Source organism: Rhyacophila brunnea, unplaced genomic scaffold (genome assembly GCF_057557595.1).
Source record: "Rhyacophila brunnea isolate RB1 unplaced genomic scaffold, BYU_Rbru_1.0 scaffold_6, whole genome shotgun sequence".
Classification (NCBI taxonomy): domain Eukaryota; kingdom Metazoa; phylum Arthropoda; class Insecta; order Trichoptera; family Rhyacophilidae; genus Rhyacophila; species Rhyacophila brunnea.
Genome location: NW_028233276.1, coordinates 31,536,325 through 31,563,079, shown reverse-complemented (window position 1 = coordinate 31,563,079; position 26,755 = coordinate 31,536,325). Strand labels below are relative to the sequence as shown.

Here is a 26,755-nt window from a genome sequence, read left to right as displayed (position 1 = left end):
CTTTTCTAGTACATGCTTTGAAAGGGGCTGTGTATTTCTTGGGATTATTACTGGGCTGAAGCATTTCTTTGCTAGGTAAAATCGATCAGACATATTTTTACAAAATAATATGACAACAGTTTTGAGTGAAACAAGACTAAAAATATACTAGGTATTCTAGGTAATGGTACGTTTACATTTGACACTAATATCGTCATATTTATGTATGACACCATATTCACTTAAGTGTAAACAGTAAGTATATTTGTATCTGCCACTTATTTTGCGTGTGTCGACTCTCACCTACCACTTATTCAATCTACTTATATACGCAAATGTAAACACCGCGTATTCGACAAGTTCGAACTTGGAGCGATATATCACCGAAGTTGGACCACCGTCTACTTTTATGTCAAGTACCTGACACAATATTCGTAGTTTGACAGGTACCTAGTGAATTGCATATGTATATTTCTAAAACAACGGACAATCAATAATCATAGGTACACCATGAATGTATGCCCAACGTTTACGTTAATAAATGTACTGTAGCGATCTGTCAAAAATCATAGACAATGAGAAATAAATCGGATGTGCCGTGTTCTACGGATTTTGTTCGAAAATAAAATATCGCTTGTTCTCGGCACATACGATTAATTCTGATGCACTCTGTGAAGAAAAAATGCGCTTCAAATGGTATTACCTAATTCATTTTGGCCCACACCTGCACTCGTATTAGGTACGATAATATTATATTGAATATGCAATGACGATCAAGTGCTAGATATCGCAATGTTACTGTTAATCGTTCTTCTACGCATTTCTGAATTGTGTGTCTTGTTTTTTGGCAAAAGGTCCAATCTTGCAAACTAAAGTTCACAAATTGAGTTGGATCTTCGATTTTAAACTCTGACATTAAACGGAAGGCACCTAGTTCTTCTCGTCGCTGAATCCATTCCCGCACCCATCTAGACCATTTTTCCCTCCTTTTTGTTGCCAAAAGACTTAAAATAATAACTCTCGCTGCTTTCTTTAGGTACATTGTATGGCTGGGAACTTTGGTTCCAATATTTATATACCTAGTATACGAATTTTGATATTGGTCAAGATGAAGGCCAATGTAATAATATTAAAAAATGATACCTATTAATAATTATTATTTTAGGCATCTAAAGTGTTGTGCTGGCGATTGTTTTAAGTTACCTATATACAGCACTCGAAATGGAAAAAATTACGAACCGGAGCGCTCTACAGTTTTCTGAAGATTTTTACATAGTAAAGTTATCAAAGTTTATGTGTTTTTTTTCTTCATAAAAATAAGTGTGTTAGATTTTCTATTACCGTCATATAGGTACCAGCTCAGACGGTCAAATTATTTATTCCACGAGACGGAGCGATAATTTTACCGATTTCACGAACAGGAACGGCGCTCCGGTGCGTTCCGGTTCATTTCGAGCCCTGCCTATATAGGTAACTACAAAATCGTTTGCTGTTTATTGGCTTTAAAATTACAGCTTGCTTGTAAGTATTATTAAAATTGTATAGAATTTATAATGACGCTAGGTTTTACTTGGCTTGCTTCTAGAATTAATGTAGGTATAAAAAATGCAGGATTTTATTTATATTAAGGGCTAGAATGATTCTATTAAATTTTGTTGAAGTTGCAAAAGGGTGACTATAAATTTTCACACATCTAAGCTTACGGGCTAGAAATTTCTGTCTCGTAGTCGTTCTGCTCGAATCCGCCCAATGATGGTTCAGGCCTCATGACCTTGGATCCTCTGAGGATGCCATGGTTTAGGCGGTATAAACATGTGTAATTATTTTTTGGCGAAATACTCTAAAATGAACCGCACGATAGTGCACAAATTCTACTTTTTTTAAAATCTAAAATGTATCAATATTGTATTGACACAAAGTATTGATAGTTTTATCCCCCCTCTCTAAATTATGACAACGTCTATTTTCATTTTTCACATTTGTTTTGTGAGTTCGAGCGGTTGGGTGTGTATAATATTGTGAATTGTATTTTTATCATACCCTGTAAGTTTTAATACCTATTTATGTTGATAGCACTGTTAATAATTAGGTATTATTAATATATTATGTACAATGTAGATAATAAGTCATAATATTATCATGGTATACAATAATTACTTAATTATTCTTATCGTTTATTTGGTTTTTTTGTAGCAGTAGATTAATATACTTACACTTTCTGCTTAATATAAAAATGTCATTGGGTCTTTTTACTGGTTCTCCGCCACCGGCCGCTGTCATCTGTCAGTGAGCGCAGTGCTGCCAACCGAACTATAATTATAGTACATTTTGGTTCGCGTACTATTCTAAAAGTTACATTTTCGTCCGCGTACTATTAAAAAAGTATAGTACGTCAAAAATACCACAATTTTGAAAAATGGAATTGAATTCGCCGGTTGTGCGAATATTCCACGAAATTCCAAGACCCCTTTTTATTTAACCAAAAACGCTTACCGACGAATTCAAGAAATTTCATTTTAAACCAAAGTCAAGGGCCTTTTTTTTACGTTTTTCTACCATTTTTTCCAGGATCTCCAGTTTCTTATATTGCAAAATTATAGTGCGTTTCATCAATTTATCGTTCGGAAATAACGAAATTTTCGTACTTTTTGCGTATTTTTCCAATATTCAAAAATATAGTACAAATACTATAATTATAGTATCTACAGTTGGCAACACTGAAACGAGTGTATCACATTCAGCAATTTCGCTACCTATATAAAATGCACACCAATACGAATAATCTGCCTCTTCTACAGTGTTGCCAACATGCCAGGCGGGGTACGAAAACAAGCTATTTGGCAGGAAAATACCCTAGATTTTGTGAAAATAAAATTGCAAGTAAATTTACTTATTCTACCAAGAACGAAGTCAATACCTTTCCTTTTCGTGTAAGTCTATCGAAAAAAAACTTGAGAAAATTGATATAATGTATACCTACGCGTAAAAACCACACTTTCTAAAAGAAATATATTTCAAAATTGACAACAAATGCCTATTGTGTCAAAGGCATTCAAGTTTCGTTTCGCGTCATTCCGATAATCATCACATCAGACTGATAATATCAGTGATATCACATAGGTAGGTACCTAAGCATAGCAAGCTAAGCACTCATTAAATTATATGATAACAACATTGATAACATGATAATTGATAACCATTTCACTATAAGGCCCATGAATGCTCATATTGTTTCAAAGCATTAAATTATGTTGTTTTATATCTCATGTTACTAAAATAGGTCCCTACTTACCTGCATTTAGTCGGTAGGTGTCTGATAGTCAGACATAATAATATGATACCCTCTCCATGAAAATAAATAACTAATATCTAGCATATTCTCAGTACATTTAAAGCGGTTTCGAGGCATCATTAAATGCTAGTAAAAACGCCATAAGCCAGATAGGATTTTTGCAAGCTATTGGCAATGCTGCTCTTCTGTCAAAAAAGGTGGAGGTTATTTATCACTCGCAGTGTTGCCGTATTTCAAATAATTCCAGTGTTACAAAGTGTCAAATATAATATTCTAATTGGATTTTAGGACGAAAATTGAATAATTAAAAAAAACATCCGGTACGTGGAGTACTACAAATTTTCAGTGCTACGGGTAAAACCCCATTGCTCCACTGCTCCGCTATCCTGCTCCAACGCTCTGTCGAAAACGACATATTATTGCACATCAACATACAGCACATCCTTCTCCTAACCAGGAATATTTTTTCATCTAATTGATAATGAATGTCACAAGCATTTATATTTTCTTTCGCGGAGTATTTTCATCTTCGGAACTACTCATCTATAGGATGAAAAATTTTGTTAAAATATTTTATTTTTTAAACTCAAATTTTAGATGAAAACTTTTATATGAAACGAAAGAAATAATGTTTATCATCATAATGACATAACAAATCTTGATTTTTGTTTATTTTACTTCCACAAGCTCACAGTTCTCCAGCCTGGTGGCCGGGGCTTAGGGGGGGCAGCATGTTGGGTCGAACAATTAAATGAGATAAACACTCCACAAATTTGCTCTAATATTAAAAAAAAGTCAACTGCGGCGATGTCTTTGAAAGTTGTAATATGTGGTTGTGTGATGAATTTTCATGTGGTATCGAGATTGATATAGGTAATTAAATGATAAATCACGTGTAGAATTTTATTTTATAATTACATAAGTAATTTATTATTTTTGGTGTGTTTTCTGACTAATAAAAATGGCGAAGGGTCACATGTTACTTGGCTGCCACAAAATGGGATTGCTATCAGATCTTCATTATATGATGTCAAGTGCCAACGACTCAATAATTCCAGTGGATTTATTTAAAAATACAAAAAATCATTAAATATACACGGTATGCCCTTAATTTGGTTCCGCTGAATACCATTTAGGTAACACTAGTGTAGGACATCACACTGCCCTTAACCTTAGCGATAGGTAGGAGACCCGCCAAACATGGTGACCCGGGGGCCCGTTTCGAGATATGGGGCCCGTGCAAGCACAGTACGAGTAGTAATGCAATATTTCTTTTTTAATGCATTCTAAACTAATACCCCTGATCAGGATAATTAAATTAGGGAGTGCAAAAGTGGTATTGAAAAAAAATCAGCAATAGCCTTCGTGGTGAGGTAGGCTTTTTCTTAAATATAGAATACATCTTGGGGGTTGAGAAATGAAACGACGCTTACATTCACGGACAGCATTATTTTTTTGCCAAAGTTACAAAGTTCAAACCTCTGGTATGATAAGTATGATGCAAAAGGCATAGGTCCACACTCTTTTCGATTTTATTGTACCTAATTATATTTTATATGTGCTGACATATTTGCCACGTTTGTGGCATAGTTCTATAAATCGTAACTGATGTAAGTATTTTAGACATGTGTCCTTGAGAAAAATCCGCAAACCGTAGTAGGTACGTGAGTCATGGGCATTACATTATCCTTTCGCTCTTTTCATCACACATACTTCTCATATACGTGCTGTATCATTTGATAAATACTATGGATCATTTATATTCTAATGGGAGATCACTTGTTACTATCTGTTAAAAATTTGCTACTACTTTTGTACACCTCAACTTCAGAATTGCACTCTAAATGGGACTGATTTGAAAGACATTCAGCATCAAAATTAATAGTATACTTAATATACGTAAAAAGTTGTAGTACCTACCTACATATTATTTTTCAAAGGTTAACAGTATATATTACGTTACTTAAATTCAAACGGTTACTTTACTGTAGGTACGAGGGTGGGTCAATAATTCCTTAGAAAAAAGCATTAAAACAGTTTTTATTTTTGTATTTTTTTTTTATTTCTCAACATAATCTCCTTGGAGCTCAATACACTTGGTTAGACGTTTCTCAATTATTTTTAAACCGTCAGAAAAATAAGTTTTCGGAAGGTCCTCAAAATAAGCATTTGTCCGATCGATGACTTCTTCATTTGAAAAAAAACGTTATCCACTTAGCCATTTTTTTAAGTTTGGGAAAAGGAAAAAGTCACTGGGGGCTAAATCTGGCGAATACGGTGGGTGGTCGACCAATTCGAACTTCAATTCTTCAATTTTAGCCATTGATCGTAAACATGTGTGAACACGGGCATTGTCCTGATGAAAGAGGATTTTTTTCCTGTTTAAATGAGGCCGTTTTTCTTCAATTTCGTTTTTTAGCTGGTCCAATAAAAATGCATAATAATCCCCTGTTATTGTTTTTCCTTTTTCCAAATAGTCAACGAAAATAATTCCACGTGCATCCCAAAATACAGTAGCCATAACCTTACCAGCTGATTTTACGGTTTTCGCCTTCTTTGGACATGGTTCGCCTTTCGCAATCCACTGCTTTGACTGTTCTTTCGTCTCGGGAGTATAGTGGTGTATCCATGTTTCATCTACAGTCACAAAGCGACGAAAAAATTCATCCGGATTGCGTTGCATGAGCGACAACAGGGCTTTAGAGGCCACCACCCTATTGCGTTTATTGTCGACTGTGAGCAAACGCGGCACCCATCTTGCAGAAACTTTTTTCATGCCCAATTTGTCATGTAAAATAGAAATGACGCTACCTTTTGAGATCCCTGTAACCTCAATTATCTCACTCAACTTTAATCTTCGTTCACTTAACACCATATCGTGGATTTTATTGATCATTTCTGGTGTAGTCACCTCTACAGGACGTCCTGAGCGTGGTTCATCCTTTGTTGATGTACGACCACGTTTAAATTCATTTAACCAGTTATAAATAGTTGCAAGTGAAGGAGCAGATATGCCGTGAACTAAATCCAACTCATTTTTTATTTCCTTTGCTGTTAACCCTTTTATATTAAAATGTTTAATAACAGCTCTAAACTCAATTTTCTCCATTTTTGTAAACAAGCAAATTTTTTTTTTAAATGTACGAAAATAAAAAACAACAACCCGACCAATCTGATTGAAACTTCGCAGCATACTGAATCGGTAGTGCCGCTGCATGAAAACAAACCGCTTACAGTACTAGTCGCGCCACCTGTCGGCTTTTCTAAGGACTTATTGACCCACCCTCGTATATTAAAATTATTTAGTCTTCAATTTTGAAATGTAAAATAATTATAAAATTGGTATTCGTATGTTGAGATTGCTATACCTAACTTAATGATCACAATATTACTCTAATCAATATTTTGATCAATTCAATATTATATGGAATCATACAACGGAGCATTTACCTCATATAACGTATGAATAATATAATAGTATTTTGAAATACTTCGCGGGAAAATTTTACCTACTGCATAAGCGCGTGAACTTATTATAATATGCGCCAGTCCAACGCGTCATCTTTTGGTTAAGATTGGAAACTCTCAGGGAACACTGTACCAACCGATGTAATATTATTATACGTTCACGGAGCTCACATCGGTAGAGTGCAAAAAAACGTCTACGGGCAGGGGGAGACAGTTCATATTTTGCACCTTCTACAAATACTATGAAAGACGTACATGTATATTGTAGGTCGTAGGATACACACAGGCATAGCGACCGGTCAAAAATACGCCAGAAATTACTCTGTGCATGCACGTAGAGGACGGGCGACAAATAAAAAATTAGTATAATATGTAGGTATTTGAACACGTACATATTAATTATTACATATAATAATTTTGGAGATCAGTGCACCCTTTGCTACTATACAAGAGCCGTCCCTGCCCCTGATACACATTATTGGTGCAAGCAAATCCATGCACGTGTACAGGCACTATTACACAATATTTCAGACATAACAGTATGTTTTACTATCTGTCAAAACTCAATTACACATTCGTTAATCGTTGGTCAGTAGCAGAGCATGGACAAAGAGGTTGACTTATTGTCAGTGGACTTTTGGCTTGTCAATAGAGTGTGCCTGCATTAGACATATAGCTCAACTCTGATGAAAGACTTGATGTCCACCATGACCTGAACGAGGGCACATTGAGAGCATAACATAGGCGCCGGATTGCCGATTACTGATTCGGATAGACACTAGAATTCTAAAAGAATCTTTTTTTTCTAAACAAAAACAAAATGATGATAAGTATTTTATTAATGTAATTCCACAAATATGTTAATGTCAATGTTTTTATATATTAAACAGAAGGATTCAATTTGCGATAGTGGCTGGTCATCACAGCGTTGATAAATTATTTACAAGGCGTTGGAGAAATCGTCAATAATGGATACCAAAGGTAAACATATCACACATAATTATTACGCATATGACTGTTTAATTGGGTTGTTTAATATCACTCATTGGCTTGATTTTTAGTTTACACTTCTAATGAAACCCATTTTGAAAAAGAAACAAAAACACAACTACCTACAAAGAATGTTTGTCTCAATTGTTAATAATTTAATATTTTAATTAATATTGCGACCATTGACAACTTTTGTTGTGACATTGTGACATAGGTGCCATTTTTCTATGCAAACCCTGTTAACTCTTCATAGTTTGTATGAACATTATCAGAGCAGTTTGTTTCAATTTCATATATTTAAGCTTTTTCATAGGGTTTATTCATCATCTTTGTTTCCAATGAAATCATGACGTAATGTGTTGATTATGGCGTGAAAAAAAGCATTGGTAGAGACATTTTTTCGATGTGCCATTTTGTCAGACCACAACAATATTTTTGAACACAGAAAAAAACATTTTTGCTTTTCAACAATCGATATGATTTTTTCACTTCACAAAATGTTTCATTGAAAAATATATTATTTTCAGTTGGTTACCTGTAATTATATATGGTGCACACCTATATGTCAATTTTACCAAATTATGCAGAGATGTAATGATAAAACTTTAAAGCTAATTAACATTGACAAATAAATGTCTCACCAGTACTATGAAGTTCCCTGCAAATGAACCTGCAATACGAAGTCATTTAAGTTCATCATTAGACTAGAGGTCCTTTTTTTGTTTCAATGTCAAAATCTTAATCTCTGTCAAAAATAGTTGTGTGAAAATTATGGCAACCCTCGGTAGTCCACCGCGTAAGGCACTGGCTTCTCATACCGGGCATTCCGTGTTCAATTCGCAGTAAGGCCACAATGCATATATGATTTTCTCAAGCCTAGGTGTTTCTGTGAATGTTTCACTGCTACAAAACTATAATAATTAGACCGTGTAGCCTGTTGTAATGTGAAAAATATGACTTGTATTTATTGTAATTTATTTAATCTATTAATATTCTATAGAGAATTAATTACCCAATGTCCCTGATATGATCCAAAGTGGGTGAAAAAGAATATAATTGAAGGTATCCCCGAACAACGATAAGGGGCACATTTCAATAAAATTGAAGAATGAAGAAAAACGTTAAATCAAACATTTCGTCATAATACGTTTATCATTGTTCTACTCACTCCATTTGGCTCTTGTTTCCCTGGAACTGAGGCTCCCCCTTTTGGAAATATATGGTTTCCTGGCATCTTTCAGTTTTTTCCTTTTGACACCAATTTTCGATGTTAATCTTCCATTTTCTGCCTTTATGTAATAATTGATTTATGCCACCAAATAACAAGCTCACAGAACATCTTTGTTCTGCTTATCGTTGTTCTTGGATAAAGCAGTTTTCAAAAGCTTACAGCACCATCTAGGAGTGAAGGATAAACCTTTTTGATACATTAAAACGTTCACAGGGATAGTATATTAGTATATGACAGGGATCTACTTATCATTGCCGCTTACTGTTGTTTGGGGCCTTCAATTATGTACATACCTATTATAGTTTGTGAAAAAATTTGATAAAAATGTCATCCATTATGTTCTAGTTTGTGTGCTTATTTGTTTCAGTCGAAGATGAACGAAATTCCGGAAATGATTCCATAAGAAAAACAAGGGATTTTTTCAAGGTGATCGCTCCTAAAGGTCAAATGGAAGAAAAACATAAAAATGCCCACCCATATTATATGTTTTTTAATGTTATACCAGAAGAACCTGAAACTCACTCTCAGCCGCTTTCCATAACATTTCCAGGTGGGTGCTATGGTGGTAGAACAATAACAGTGGCCATGAAAACCAATGGCGGCTGGCCTTTTAGGTCAAATGGTCATTGACCCTCCAAAAATATCTATACAATGTCAATTATAATTATTACTAGCGAGACAGACTGGCGAAGATCAGCTAGTAGTTATTATTACGTATCGGCTAGGCGTCAACGTTAGATAAACGCTAATGTTATTATGTACGTGTATGTAGTTACAATACACACAAGTCTCACACTCAACGTCCAACTTCTCGTCTCAACACGCTTGGGTCTTTTGAGGTCTTGGGTGACTTGACGGAAATATGAAATATTTCTTTCTCTCTCATTTTTCATATGTGGGACAGAGAGAAAGCTCAAAGCCTTTTTTCTTCATATTATTTTGTCGCACCATTAGGCTTCACTTTGGTCATTGCTGAAAATGAAAGAGTGAGATATTTTCAATGTATCAAATGAAACAGATATATTATATCATTGTACACACAGAAAATAATTATTTCTGAGTTTCCTGGTCGTACAGTACGTACTACAGTACGCGATGACGACTCGTACTTCTGACAGTTGAAAAAGTTATTTTAATCTTATGTAAATAGTATTAGGTACAGTTATTATAATAAATAGACACAAAGTTTGGTTTTAAGTGATTTATAACATTTTTATGAAGTTTTGTTGCATTGGCGACGTGGCAAGTGGACCTAATTTACAAAAAATTATAACGTGTTGTGTGCAATTTTGGTTAACGATGGTGGCGATGTGAAAAATGTAAATGTATGTAAGTATCTAGTATCTACCTATAACAATTTCTAGCACTTCTATAATGTATAAAAAGCCAATTTGCAATATGTCTTATAAGTATACAACGAAAAGGTAAATTAAAATAATATATTCAAAATTGACCTACTTTTTCTACTTTTTGGCGAATTTAAAAGCGGGCGATTCAGCTACTGCGATTTGATGATTACACACAAAACTTTTCATTCGCTGAGAAGCCACAAGGCAGCGACTATTTTGACAGAACGTAGTTCGTTTTTTTTACCGGGAGGTTGCTGGTACGCAGTAGGCCCACACGCCGGCGTGTAGCGTGTAAAGTTGACCGGCTTTCAACTTTTCTCGGCAGAGTGTTTACAACCTGCTTGTTAGCTTGTTCGATGATTACACTGGGCGACTTTACAGGCAGATTATAAATTCGACAACAAACAGCTCGTAAAGAAGCTCAATGTAATTGACGCTTAAGGCTGCCAATGATGATAACATGTTTTTTTGGAATATATAGTTAACACTTTTTTCTGTGGATTATCTTCATTTTTTGAAGGGACTGACAAAAAATAATGTAAATAATGGGAAAATGTTCTATTTTGTAAAAAATGTGGTTTGGTGCATATTTTGACCTGTTTATATAAAACTCTTTCCTCCACTCCGACCCGTCCAACTATTTTATTACAACGTTTTTCTTAGGTTGTGTTCTTATTTGTCCGGTGGATTTTTATCCAGTACAAATCTTGCAATCGATTTTTAACTAACTTACCGACTAGCTAGACATTGGAAACTTTTAGAATAAGTATATCAGAACACGCTAAGGGGGGACATGCTCGTCGTAGGTCAAAATTGAGTTTTTATTGTATTTTCAAACCATGATCCTGGACACTCTTTAAACGTTGTAGATAATCTATTTATATAATTTTGAAGCCTTATTATCCTTTATATTTATTTTAAACATTTGATGACTGCATAAAGTATTTTTGTTACATTAAATAGTATTCTTTTAAACCTCTCGCTCTAATGTTTTAGAATATAGTCATATTTCGGTACATGAATGTGCAGTGGTGTTAAGATTTTTTACATTTATTAATTTTTAAACGCATTTATAAAACCATTAGTATAATTTATGACGAGATAATTTTAGTAAAATAATCACGATAAAAAATTATATTGATAATCTCTGTAATCCCAAATTTGACAAGAAATAGGCATTTTATTATTCAAAAAATTGGCAAAATTAACACATTTGAAGATAATTCTAAAGATACTCATTATAAGCTATGTCTTTGACCATTCAAGTGTGATAAACATCCTACGAATAATGATTGCTTTATAATAACTATTGACCTAAGAATAAGGTAGTGTTTTTTTGAAATACGCCATTTCTTTTGGCATTCCCCAGTGGTTAAGCTACAACATACGGCCGTAGCCATAAATTGACAAACTATAATTAAAGTAGGGAGTATTATAATTTTTTATCGTGAATATTTTACTAAAATTATCTCGTCATAAATTATACTAATGGTTTTATAAATGCGATTAAAAATTAATAAATGTAAAATATCTTATGTACAGAAATATGACTATATTCTAAAACATTAGAGCGAGAGGTTTAATAAAATAATACTATTTTATGTAACAAAAATACTTTATGCAGTCATCAAATGCTTAAAATAAATATAAAGGATAATAAGGCTTCAAAATTATATAAATAGATTATCTACAACGTTTAAGGAGTGTCCAGGATCATGGTTTGAAAATTCAATAAAAACTCAATTTTGACCTACGACGAGCATGTGGGCCGTTAAGTAGAATTGAATTCATTTTTAGTTAATTCTGTTTTGTATGAAAAGTTATTTCGACACCATTATCGGTTGCTAAGGGGTCTGGGGCCTAGCAACTAAATTATTAATATATACGTGCGTTACTATGGAAATCAATATGACATGTCAAAATGAGATTTCAGTATTATTTCTATCAATTACAATTTTTTTTGATCGTTTAAGCTAGTCAAGTCAAGTTTATATGATTCAACAGAAAATTTAAAAACGTATAAAAAAAGTTATTTTTATCTTGTAATTATTTTCTAGTAAGTATGTATGTTTTTGAGGTTTTTCAAAATTATGTTAAAGAACTATTGGATCGCAGCTTGGGCGAATTGAGCCACTCGCTTCAAATTCATTTCATGGTTGAATTGGAATGGCTTCTACCGCAATACGCATTTGCTGGTTACAGGTAATTAAAAAAATTGAAAAATAATAATGTTAAGTGTTGATTTTACCTATACGATGATCGCATTATTTGAAGGCTCTGGAAATAAAAATAATTTTCGAAAAATCTTGGTAGGTCAATAAAATATGTACCTACATAAACTATATTCAAAGAATAATTCATATTGTAATATGATGCAATTTGATAAGCATTTTAAGTAAAAACTAATAGTTAATTTTGTCGTAATTAGATAGGATGCCCATAGCTTAATTGGTAAAGCACATTGGCACGAATCCAGTGGTTACAGGTTCAAGTCCTGCCGGGTGTCATATTTTTTTTCTAATAGGTAATCTGTGGTGTTTTCAAATAATGTAAGTATGTTCAAAACATGTACAATTTTTATTGAATATTTTAGTGATAAGCCTTTAACAATCATCTATGGGGATGACGTGGAAGACCTACTGACAATAAATGCAAGGAAACCAAATATCCACGCCTATTACGTTAAACCCGGAGAGGGTCTCGGTTTACAACACACGTTAGTAATTTTATTATTATTTTGTCTATCTATTCTTAAATAAAATCAAAGATGTTGAAGAAAACCTTCTCAGTATGAGATGAAGTCTAAACAGGCAAAAAAGGACCGATATGATCACTATTTTTTGTACTCTTAAATACACTTGCTTGGGGTATTTTTATATTTTATACATAATATATTTATATATATATATATAACCTAACATCTTCCTCATTGTAACCCTCATGGGTGAAGATTGTGACCACTCCAGATTTTGTACTGTGACATTATGAATCAGCCATATCGAGTTTTCCCTATCTTATGCAAGCCTTATGGTGAATGAATGCTATCGCCCTCTACCTCTTTCGTAATATTCAGGATTCCATCTTAAAATGAAAATGTCAGGCCTATACTATGGTCAGTTCCGGGTTCGAATCTCGGTCTGGCAAATTCACATGTTTTTTTTTCAATGTCAGTTTGGACCCAGAATAGGGAATCCAATCCCGGATCCCGGACTATTTTCGATACTTTTAAATCCCGGGATTAGTAAACCTAATCCCGAAACCTTCAGGATTAATTTTTTATCAATCACAATCAATTAGTATGTGTAAAAAATTATGTTAGTGGTGTATGTACCTGCACATGTCACAGGGGGATCCGGCTCACAGATAATAAATAACGATTTTTTGTTGTCATACGCAATCGTAAGAACATCAGAAAAATAATAAATTTGTTGATTTAACCACCTAGACGCCACTGACATTCTGGCACACGAACGGCGTCTAACTGCCAGTGCCACGGACGTGCAGGGAGGCACTTGTTTATACGCCGAATTTTATGAATGTTATCTTTTCTTAAATAAATAAAAAAAAAGTTTAAGTTTTACATGATTGTTTAAATTACAATATTATTTACTCCATTAACCCCCATGTATTTCAAAGATTGAACGTACACAATATTAACATTAAATGTCTTAAATAATATAAATTATACTAGACATTTTTGACCGATTTTATCAATGCTATTTGTATAAAAAAAAAATAGTAACTATCGAAATAAACGCCAATCCAGGGATCGTCAAATTGTAATCCCGGGATCAAAATTTTGGCTCTGGGATGGATTCCCTAACCCAGAGTATGGACTTAATAGGTTGAGCAAATGGCTAACATCCATTTTTAGTAAAAAACATGCCTGTATGATCTACTAAGGATCGGACATTATTACAAAAATGTACTACCTACTTATTCAGTTTTGAAAAATAAAAACAATAATTGGTATTAATAATATTCTAAATTTACTCTGGTATTACAATTCTTAATGGACGTTAACCTTAGAACTGTGCAAATAATTATAGGCATTTGCAATGTGACATAATATGTACATTTATTAATTCACAAATAAATATTTTTCCCTTCAATATACCTAAGTTTTAATTTTTAAAAAAATCACCCTTTTCTGTGATAAATAAATATTCATGTTATATGATAATTTCATAGATTGTAATTATTACAAGGTATTCTTTACCATTAAATAAATTATAAATACCTATATAAATATGCATTTGATGTTATAAAATATAACTTTCTTTTGTTATAAAGATGATCTTTCCATATCTACCATGAAATTTGACATTTTGTCTGCCTCATTCATGTGAATTATTTATGTTATAGGAAACTGTCAATCTTATGTTATGAAGACATGTCACTGAGAATTGTTATATCGACAGCCAATCTTTACTCTGGTGATTGGGCAAATATGACACAGGGGTGAGTATATTTTTAATAAATATTTAAAATGTACTTTGTTTATTATTGAAAAACTCATACTCTTCACAAGAAGTCTATGCTGAGTGTTGAAATGAGCATTTAGGCACACCCAAAATTAATTAACTCATTTAGTGCAGACAACGCGACTGGCGCGTTTGCATTACCTGGCCATTAGATATAATTAACATGATATTTAAATGTGGTAATTAAATATTAATTAACAGGTCAGCAGTGATTTTACTTATACGATGGTCATATGCAAATCATCGCACTCGTTTTTATATTTTATCCATTTTACTATGTATTTTGCTGAAATATTGCAAGCATAGATAGAATTGATATGATTACATATAGAACTAACATAATCGATGCCCTAGTTCAGGGATGGCGAACCTTTTTGCGTACTCGTGCCAAAATTTCCCAAATATTTTTCGACTGACGTGCCAAGCAGTTTTTATCGCGAAAATTTTTCTAAAAAAATAGATCGTTTTAAGAATTGTATTAAAAAGGTTTAAACATTACAATTGAGTTATTGATATTCTATCTTTCCCCATATTTCTAGCCGAAGGCATATCTTTTGTTCTTTCAATATTGTACCTATTCCTTATTTTCAAATTACTGAAAGAGATCGTGGAAGCATTTAATTAAACCACTCTTCTTTCATATTATATTCTCCATCACTGAGCGGTTTTCCATTTTTAGAGATTGTGTTTGAGGTAAAATAACAAGCAGTTATTATATTTAAATGACTGCCGATAATTAATTTCATAAGGTTTTGTTGATTTTATATTTTTATTTTTGCTTCCCCGATCCTAAGGACCGACCTATGCAACCATATATTTACATTAAACGTAATGATTATTCTTTAAAATGATTTGCCTGCAATATTTTATACAATGCGATTTGTCATTATTTATGCATAAATTTCGTCGGTCCGTTTCCGCATCGATTGGTACCTAAACATAATATGAAAAACCGAAGAAAATACGCATGGCTATGTCGTCATTTTTTTAAAATATAAGTATGTACCTACTTAAGTATACTTACTTGTATTTATTTGTAAAACTTTTTCATAAAAAAAACATTTTTTAAGTATACTTAAATAAAATAGTAATAGGTATCCATTTTATCTTCAAAATGAAACATTCGCGTGACATGCAAAATCATCTCAGATAGATGGTAACAACTCTAAAATTCAAGGTTTTCAATGCCGTTCGATCTAAAAAGGTATTTTCTTTATAATTCAACAAAAAAAAATCATACGTGTCATAAAATCGAAAAACCCTTTCTGGGATTAATCTTTTTTTCAAGTATTATATTATTTTTTTCAAGTACTCTAAAATTCAAGGTTTTCAATGCCGTTCGATCTAAAAAGGTATTTTCTTTATAATTCAACAAAAAAAATTCATACGTGTCATAAAATCGAAAAACCCTTTCTGGGATTAATCTTTTTTTCAAGTATAAACCGGAATGTTTATTGGTTATTATGTTAAACTGTAAAATTTCATTCATTCATATAAACACATTTACTTAAAAAATCAAGGTTTTAACATTGAAATGAGAATTTGTGCAAAACGCCATTATCTTAGAACAAGGTATTTTGAGTTGTTTCCATATAGAACTAAACATACACAATAATAACAATAAAATTTTAATAGTTTTTAATTATTATCTAATATTATATTGTAAAATATGTTTGGTAAACTTTCCATTTGAGTTTCCATTGACTCTTAATTTTGATAATCCTCAATTTGATTATCTTTTTTAGATTATGGTTAAGCCCTAGATGCCCGCAGCTTGCTGACCCGTCAGATATTACCAAAGGAGAGTCTCCGACCGGATTCAAACGCTCGCTGATACAATACCTGAAAACATATTCGTTGCCTTGTCTTACCCAATACATCGAAATTGTGCAACGCAGTGACTTCAGTCAAATCAAGTAGGTACTTAAGTCAAATTAAGACAATTAAGTAAATCTCTGTAAAAGAGACTTCGTCCTGAAATCTTCATTTTGAGATGATAATGATTAAACATGGCGCCCAGTTCAAAACTCAATAATATGATATGTCGCTTGCATGTCCCCCACATCCTAAAGCGGGGCCCCCGGCCTGGATCTTTGGCGGGCCCCCCTACCCATAGCTAAGTTTAATTGCATGTGTGATACACAACATAAGCGTTTTCAAAATTGTGCAAGGGGCTTTTATGTAGTTTTAATACATCTACGAATTATGGAGTTGTCGAGTATCAACACAAAACAATCAAAAATTGTATCTTACAACCTCATTTTTTAAATGTTAATAACGTCTTCGTGAAATAGCACCGCAGGCGACTTTTTTTTTACTATTAGAGCAAATTTGTGATGTGTGTTTATCTCACATATCTGATTGACCCGCCCTCCGAGCCCCCCCTCAGCCCGAGCCCCTAGGCTAGAGCCCTGTCAGAACCCCTTGTGGAGGCCATGGTTGCTTGACACACGTCTAATCCTAGTGCCATCTATTATCGAGATTAAATAATGATTTTTGGGTGATATATATGGTGCGTCATTTGAAAAATGATTTACCTAACTCTAGCGTTAGAGAAGGACTTGAATTATGACTTGGCAATGTTGTATGGAATTATGGAAATTGAATAAATGAATGAATATGCATGGAACACAAGACAACCGACAGAAACTTTTTGTTTTCCTCTCGATTCTCGCACACGTAGGACACGAGCCATAATAAATTGCATATATTTTTTTTGGCATTTCAATGCAATTTGTATTTTTATTTGAAAAAATATTTAATGAAAATTGGAATATATACCTACTCCCACTTTCAAACCATGTTTAAAAAAATAATAATTTCATATTGCCCTCTGTTTGTCTTAACACAAATCAATACTTTTAACAGTATGTTGATGGGTAAATTTTAATATTGATTGGTTTTGCAGCGTATTTCTCGTGGCATCTGTACCAGGCGGTCATTTTGGTGCGGATTGGGGACAGAGCCGAATGGGATGGCTGACAAGAAAGCACTGTGAGATACCAGCTATTGACAATGACAAATGGGATTTTGTATTACAGGCGTCGAGTGTTGGAAACTATGGAAAGAAACCTAAGGTAAGCCCGCCCTCTCTTAATCGTTTAATTACAAATTAACTATTCTTCTCCAATTATTATTGTGGCTATATAGAAATGTTTTTAAGAAATTGTAGTACTCGAGTTAGCATTAAATTTTCTCAACAAAATCACAAAATTGTAAAATTTTCAAAAATAGCATTGAAAAAATCGAGGGTATACTGACAGAACGCATTAACTCAGTTTTTGCTGTTTTTCTGTTTTAAATGTCAAAATGTATACAATTTTACGCTCTACGTCCTGGTAAAACGCATAAAGGCATAGGATATAATGGTGAGAAAATAGAAACATTATTAAATCATATTGTTATTTTTTTTATTCTGATAGAAAGCATGATAATGACCTAATGCGTTCTGCATATACAAAATACAGGACTTGTAACATGTCGTACATTGTGTTTGCCATAAAGGTTAGTCTTTATAATGTAGAAAAAATGTTTTTAAATCATAAAAAAATCTACGTGGGAGAACGCTTTGAAAAAAACTTAAAGTCCTTTTTGCGATTATCACAGAACTTGTTTTAATGACTTAATGCTTTCTGTCAGTATACCCTCGAAATGTTGTTCCGGAAGTAAAGGTTTATTATTATTTTTCGTTAGTCTGAATCTATCATTATCTAAAGTATTTTCATGTCAATTATTCTGGATAAGTGTAGTTCTACTATGCATCATGTTCATAGTAATTTAATCGTAAAAATGCATAATATGAATGAATATGCACAGAAAAGGCCGCTTATAGCCAGAAAATATCCTTTCTAAATAAAAAAATTAGCACAATATGAGAACGCGGCATTAGCCATCTATGAGAATAGTAATTCCATAAAGATAGTCCTTGTCATAGCAATTTAGTGGTGACCTTTGTTTAAAATATCGAAAAAATAAAATTAATCTATTTAACAACGTACGAAAAGTGAAATCTCCGATAATTGTCAAACTGAAACCGCATACCTAAACACTTATAAATAAAATTATATCTGATACTATTCTATCAATATCATTATAAAGCCATGGCCCATGAATGCTCCTATTGTGTCAGTGTTGATTTATTTCTTACGCTACTAAAGTAGGTACTGACCTGTATACGATGGTCAGAAATTTGATGTGCAAGAAAATAAATAATAAATATCTGCGGTATTTACAGCATATTTAAAGCTGTTGGAGGCATCAATCAAAACGCTAGTAAAATATCATAAGCTAGATGCCTATCGAAAAATTCTAGATCTAGCAAGAAAAACGCTAACTTGGCAACGCTGCATACAATTATTTTTTTTGACAATCGAATTGCCTTCAAAATGTCTAATACGGAACGGGCATAAGACTCCAGTCTAGACTTCAAAATTCCTGGATGGCAGCTGAAATAATCGTTTCTCATTATATTTTGCCATTGTTAATAATCAATTTATAATTGTATTGAAATTTATAATGTTTTAGGATTGGCTGACTGGAGATTTCCAAGTGAATTTTTGTATGTCTAAAACTAAATCGGATGTGAAGGATGAGCTGCCTCCTCTCCGAATGATTTACCCATGCAGGCAGACCGTCCTCGACTCTATCGATCAGTGCTGCGGACCATATTCAATCGATGTCCACACCAATCAAACTTGGCTTGAGAAACATCTGCAGTATGTTTTTAATTTGTCATTTTTTTCATTTTTATTCAAATCAAATGAACTAAACAGACCGTATCAAAATTATCGTAATTCGAAACGGATTTGGTTGAGCATAGGTATTGCCCTCCCGATTAGCAAATACTGATGGAAGGTTAATTCATCTTGCGAGAACAAACAATCGATGCAATTGAGGGATACAGATAAACACTACCAAAAACGGAAGGCAAATTTTTCATTTACACGGTGCACCGCATACGTCTGAAAAAATGTGTAACCAAATAAAGATCTTTTCCAACCTTTAAATGACATACAATAAGAATGCATCGAAAAATCTGTTGGAAAAAGCCTAAGTTATTCTCTAATATTTCATTCCATTAAGTGCCGGGAGGTTTTGTATGGCGGCAAGTGAGAGGCCGCGAATTTTTTAGCAAAAATAAACCTTAATATTTAATTTTTTTTAAATATATTGAAAGTTTATCATAAACACTTACCAATCATATGCTAAATGTCTCATTATTGGACCAGTATTCTTCCGAATTTTAAATTATTCTACACCTGAGACTGGCATTCTGTCTTCAAAGTCAGACGAATAAGTCGCCTTTTTTTGTATGGCCGGCGCTGTACGCCCGGCCATATCCGCGAACTAGTTCACTTTGGCACAGAACCGGTTCTCCAAAGGGATGCAGGCTACAAACAATTAAGTAACCCACTCTCATGCCCCGCATTAAACTAACGAATTATGAGGAAGTTATATTGTTTTTTTTTATTATTTTTAGATGTAATTACACAGTGTTCATATTATAATTTAAATTTATCAAACTAGGATACTGTGGAGTGTAGGTAAATAGAATAATATAATATAAATAAATAAAAATTTGCAGCGAATGGCGTGCAGGGCATTCAGGGCGCAATCGTGCCATGCCGCACATCAAAAGCTATCTTCGACTCTCACCCGACTCCAAGAAGGCAGCCTATTTCCTGCTCACCTCATCTAATATGTCCAAATCTGCTTGGGGCAAATACAGTAAAAAGGATAAAAAACTTTACATCAATTCATATGAACTTGGTGTACTATTCATACCAAAATATGTTGTGAGTTTAATTTGTATCTCTCTAGTTATAAATGTTTTTCGGTCATTTTATTATGTTGCTATGTAAAATTTGGTTTCAATGTTCAGTCTTTTTAGCATCAACAACACTTTTTCTAGTTTCCTGAAGACTAACTCTTATCTTATCTACTGATATATCGTTTGTTGGGTCTTTCTTCATTTTATACTGTAATAGCTGGTAACCCATGAATTACCCATGATAGAGCACAGCTATGATCCATATGTAGTTAAATATTATTCCAGACCCTCTACGTCAGTGGCGATGGGTGGAGGTAGGCTGTTAAGATCCGACATAAATAGTACATACTAAACATTGTTGTATAAAATCTAAAGCAAACATTCCCCTGAGTGGCGTTTAAGTAATCAACCCTTCTGCTTGTATACGGGGAAAAATCCACAATTAATTTGTTTTTACCAGTATGCCATTATATTATGTGTTTTTAAGTTGTGTTACGTTCTGCAGGTGCAAAATTTATTCATAATTTTTTACTCATTTATTGGATGACACTGATAATATTTCAGGTCCATTATTGATATCGTCTATATTTTCATAAATTTCGAAAAACCGCGTTGAATCATTGAGTATTTTATCAAAATATGACGAAATACTCGTACTTATCAGATGAGACAAATTATCAGTACCTACTTCAAGACTTCCATTTAAAAATCTCTTAAATCATTTAATATTATTCTGTTTGAAAAAAACGTGTTTTCACCATATTAAAACAATAGATAATATAATGATATTTACATAATACAATTGATGCAATAAACGTTATATAATATTACATATTAGGTAGGGTGACTGGTATAGTAATTGGCCATTTCAACTTCTAGTTGATAAAATAAGGTGTTAGCCATCCTTTTCTCACATTTGTCGCCATGTATAGCTCCCCCCTCCTCTTCTTAGTATGCCATATTTCAGAAGTTACCACCAGCGGGCCTATTCTTAACAGTTATCACTTTAGCACATTTCCGATGTTACCATTGGTCCAAGTTAACACATTTGTTATTCACGGACATTGTCAGAAAGTATCACTTTAGCGCAGCTAACTTTCATATCCGGTTAAACGGGCTAACTAATAATATGATAAAGAATGGAGTTGGTAAACATGTGGCGTGAAGTACGTACGTTATTTGCTGGTATATTATCTATGATTTTCTGACTCGAGCCGCTTTGTCTCTGGTAGCTTTGTTTATATTAAATGTCAAACGTAACCAAACTTAACCTACAATTTTGCCAGTCATGTCAATTGCATAGAATATAGATAATATACGTAAAGTCAATTGTCAACCGGACAAAGATTTTGACGGTAAGAATATATAATTTAAATATTACAATGTTGTTTGTGTGTATGTGATAAAACAATATTAATTTACTGAGTAGTAAGTATGTACTCCCAATATTTATTTTGACAGCCGCGAACGGCGCAAGCCATAGAATCGAACCCACAAATCGAGAGACTGCGACACGTGATGATTTTTTGAAGTTACGTGTCTTGCATCACAATTCTCAATATGTAAAATAGATGTATTCTCACTCGTTCTTGCACTAGCACGGCCAATTTAGGTGCCGTTAATTATTATCACTTTCTCGCGTTCCTCGCGGCTAACTTGTATACATAATTAACAACCAGAATGCGTAATGTGCTAAATGTTACATATTTTATCACTTTAGCTGTTTTTCGATGTTAAGTGATATGTTAGAATAGCCTCGCAGAAGGTGCTAGTGTCTTCTTGGCTGTCAAACCTAAAAGTCTGTGAATTTGTGTCATTTCTTAAGAAATCCTTAAGGTAAGCTATATCCCAGCATATTGATACCAGATGGAAATCTCCCACAGGAGACTACCTCAAAGGGCGGACCGAACCATCATATTTCCCAAAATACCACAGCCTACGTCCACTCTTCGCGGTGATCGCAACCCTCGGCCGAGCGGAACCCGTCTCCTTGAAATTCAAATTCGTCAAACTCCCGCCAAAACAGACGCGGTCTATCAAAAACGGCCGCTCGCGCCGCCACTAGTCAATCCGTCGGTAAAACAGAGAGGTTCCCGACCGACGGATGAACATGACGCCGCCTGTCAGTTGAACGCGCGCAAAAAGCTCTCTCTTACATCAACCGCCGAACCAACAGCATCGACCGCAAAATCTCTTCTCGCCTTCGCTCGCCTCGGACGCGAAGCCAAGCCAGCATTCCGGACAGCCCGCCAAAAAAGACCACATCTGACATCGGCAGATCGCCACGCCGCAAGCACTGACTCGCCTCGGATGCCAAGCAATCAATCAGCAGCCCAGCCGCGACACCACGTTGCAGCCCGCCAATTACCAACCGACCGCCAACGACGACAATAACCTGTATCGTATCTATAACGACTACCCTGCAATACGATGAAATAAACCAGCCTTGACCAAATACCCCGTGCGTTTCTGTCCCCCACCCCCGCTTTGACCTTGACGTTATCACGGCCTGCCATCTCCGCTTCAGAGCGCGCAGAAGGCCGGTGATAATATGTGTGTGTTTTTTACAAGATATTCTATTGACCTGCATTGCATGGAAACCATGGATCTAATTGTTTTTGACATTTGCAGCAATTAACGTCACTTTTCAAGGGTGGCTAATAACTGTATCTGGAAAAGCGTGTTTTACAGTAGTTGGCCAATTATGCCAATAACTGTGTTTTAGAAAAGTAAAAATAAATACGATTTTTTTACATATTCTGATAGAGCTATGAAAATTAGCTGGTAAATATTTTTTTCACGTAATTGTGACACCAATGAACAGTTATTAGCCGGGTGGCCAATTACTATGTTCGTTATATGCCAACTACTGTATTTAGATTTAGCCAGCAGTTAGATAAAGCTCATGAAGAAATTAAAGATAATATATCTGTGAGAGCTACTGCGAAAAAATATGGCATTCCTCGAGCTACTTTGCGATTCAAAATGAAAAATCTACAAGTCGACCTGAATATGTACCCCATCTATACTTAACCAAAGAAGAAGAAGAATGTGATCTTATAGAATTGATAATAATATATGCAACCCGGGAAGCAAAGGATTTCCCAGAAAAAAGACGATATTGTGAATACCGTGCAACTTTTTTAACGAAAAACCCATGACCAAACCCTTATAACAAAAATAAGCCAGGGATAGGTTGGTTGAAATCTTGTTTTAAAATGTCATCCAAATAGTCGAAAGAACGAGTGAAGCAAGTTCACGTGTATGCAATTGGTAAAGGAAAGACAAAAGAACGCATTTTTGTATTATTTACATTATTTACATTATCAGCAAAATATGGCGACACTCGATTGCCAGTTCCAGATTCCAGTCATTTTATTCGTCGATGTACACAAAATGCGTATGACGTACGAATTAAGTGTAATATTATGTAACACATTGCAAATCGACGTAATTGCATTATATCGTAATGCAACGAGAATACTTCAACTAGCAGATGTATCAGTTTTTGGACCAGTGAAGAAAATGTGGAAGAAGGCTGTCCATGAGTGGTCTCCAAAAACAATTTTGTTTCAAACAAGTTGTTGATAAAATTAAGGCGAAATATCTAATTAATGGTTTCAGGGCATGTGGTCTCTTTCCCTTCAATGCAAACGCTGTTGATTATACAAAATGATTAGCAAAACGAATTTTAACTAACCAAAATTCTAACATTGATATATAAATGAAGTCAAAACTATACCCTTTGATTTTTTCAAAGAGGTTATTGGTGAAGAGAGAATACAACAATTTGAGAATGGTACACACCAGATAGGCGGTGAAAAAAGCTCCAAAATTTCAAACGTTTTGTATCAATTGTGGCAATATTTTAATACATCACAAAGAACATGCCCCAGAATTAGACACTTGTGTTATGTGGTACCAAGTGATGTATCTGATGGCATATCAGACGATTTGGACATATCGACCAGAGAGAATCTATCGGAAGATTCTGACTTGATGGATACAGAAGAGACGATTAACTTGTTTCGTAATAGAGATTACTAAAAACTAGATTCTCTTATTAATTACTGACCATACTGGCTACTTCAAGGCCAATAACTATAAAAAGGGGAGGCCAATAGCTATAAAAAAGTGGCCAATTACTGAATTTTAGCTCTCCATCTAGATAAACCGTAATAATCAAGAAATGGTCAAAATAATGAAGTATGTGTTAAACAAAATGAAAACGCAAAGCATTGATCAGTTTAATTCCATTCTGAAACTACAAAAATGTAAAATATCAAGAAAGTTATAATCAGCCAAAGTCAAAAAAATCCTTAACCGGCCAATAGCTATACGATTCACCCTATAGGTAAATCATTCTACAGTGGCACCATGGGTACGGAAAAAGCGACTTGCAGTTGTATTGGTATTGTTTGTTAGCATTAAATCAGGCATTGCAGCAAGCAATTCCAATTCATACGCAAAACGCCTATGGTGCCACTGTAGAATGATTTACCTACACTAATAATTCTATTTTTTTAAAATATGTAATTAAAAATATTTGGTGGCGGAATCACCGTCTTCTTTGTTATCTATTTGTGACTTGATAAATATTGCATACAAGTCCTGTATGTCATACACGCAGAACGCATGACTTAATGCTTTCTGTCAGAATAAAAAATTAACAATATGACTTGATAATGTTTTTATTTTCAAAACTATACACCCTATGACTTAATGCGTTTTTCCAAGACGTACGGCATAAAATTGTATACATTTTGGCATTTAAAACAAAAAACCATCAAAAACTGACTTAATGCGTTATGTCCAGTATACTGCCGTACTAAGCACAGAGGCCGTATCTGCATTTTAGGCAAGTGGGAGATCTGAGCTTTCATATTATTTTACTTTTCCTGCTAATACTGGGGAACTTTTTATTTATTTTATTTGCCTATAATAGTTAATTTTGGTTTAAGATTTGTTTACATACCTTGAAAATTTGATTGATGTTATTATTATCATTATTATTATGTATTGATATTAGCCATATATATGTCAGATACGGCTAATATGCCTTAGTAAATGATAGTTACAACCAAATCGCTTAGTATTTATCGAGTTTATTTCTCAAACTCCGTAGATACGGCTATTAAAACCCTTGATTTCTCCGTAACTATAGCAGTTACGGCTTGGATTTATTCACCGATCTTATACAAAAACTCTGCAGAATACAAATATCTAAAAACATGAAAATACCTAAATACGTCAGTTACGGCCTCTGTGCTTAGTACGGCAGTATACCCTCGATATGCTCTGAAGTTTATGGAACTCTTATCTAAAGGATATCAATATTAATATTTTCTATCAATTTAGATATCGGAGACCTTCTTTTCTGTTGAGCTGGACGATCCAAAGAGATTACCTGTGCCCTATGATTTACCACCGACTCCATACACACCCGATATGACCCCCTGGATTTGGGATTTGGACGAAGATGATTCTGACTGCTCAGCATCTTCTAAAAAAAAAGATGACAACGTAGCCTCACTGGACTCTGCCTTTAAAAAAATATAAAATCCTTGCTACAAACTTCGCCATATAATATATTGTATTGTACGTTTGTCGTTTACTGCCTCACGGGTATTGCTTCTCCAATATTCGATACATGGTAGAGTTCTCTCACAAATATCTGTAAAGGATCTTGGCATTACGTTTGACAGTAAACTAATATTTAGCGGCCTGGTTAGCATTTGTAAAAAGGCGTTACGAATGTTGGACTTTTCAAATATTATATTATATTGGAACAATTATTATTAATGCAATTCAATGTAAATAAAAATCAATTTATTATAAAAAAATACTAGAGATACACACGAATGCATAAATGTATTAAGTACAACATGAAGTACTGTTATAACTTTTATATTTTAATTATTTACATATTATATAGTTAACTACCTTTTTAAAACCTTTTTTCTAAAAAGTTTTGATAAAATAACCATTCTTTGAAAATTTTACTTTTCATCCCATGCCTTTGATCTTCATATAAAATCCATAACTGTAATATAATATGTGTGTATATATGCAATACATTCTGATGAAACAAACTTTATTTACTTCCTCTGTCATTTTATTACAATATATATTTTTTTATTAAATATGTTTTCTTATTTTTATAATAAACAATTCTAAAACAATACGTAATAT

At 33.8% G+C, this 26,755-nt stretch overlaps 1 protein-coding gene across 1 annotated transcript; it reads left to right on the top strand.

Moving 5' to 3' along the window:
- Positions 1 to 1,953: 1,953 nt before the first annotated feature.
- Positions 1,954 to 26,704, top strand: LOC147065553 (tyrosyl-DNA phosphodiesterase 1-like). The gene is made up of 11 exons (XM_085957183.1): positions 1,954 to 2,022; positions 7,630 to 7,720; positions 9,328 to 9,510; positions 12,409 to 12,511; positions 12,903 to 13,025; positions 14,675 to 14,770; positions 16,539 to 16,709; positions 17,702 to 17,870; positions 19,318 to 19,508; positions 20,378 to 20,588; positions 25,922 to 26,704. Exons 2-11 carry the CDS (start codon positions 7,708 to 7,710, stop codon positions 26,120 to 26,122), a joined length of 1,461 nt encoding a protein of 486 aa, XP_085813309.1. The 5' UTR covers positions 1,954 to 2,022; positions 7,630 to 7,707; the 3' UTR covers positions 26,123 to 26,704.
- The last annotated feature ends 51 nt before the right edge of the window (positions 26,705 to 26,755 follow it).

Bases quoted from the DNA above. Each gene is read 5' to 3' on its own strand.
- LOC147065553 (XM_085957183.1), top strand. The intron at 13,026-14,674 runs GTTAGTAATTTT...TTTATGTTATAG, and splicing joins GGTCTCGGTTTACAACACAC to GAAACTGTCAATCTTATGTT. The intron at 19,509-20,377 runs GTATGTTTTTAA...AAAAATTTGCAG, and splicing joins TGGCTTGAGAAACATCTGCA to CGAATGGCGTGCAGGGCATT.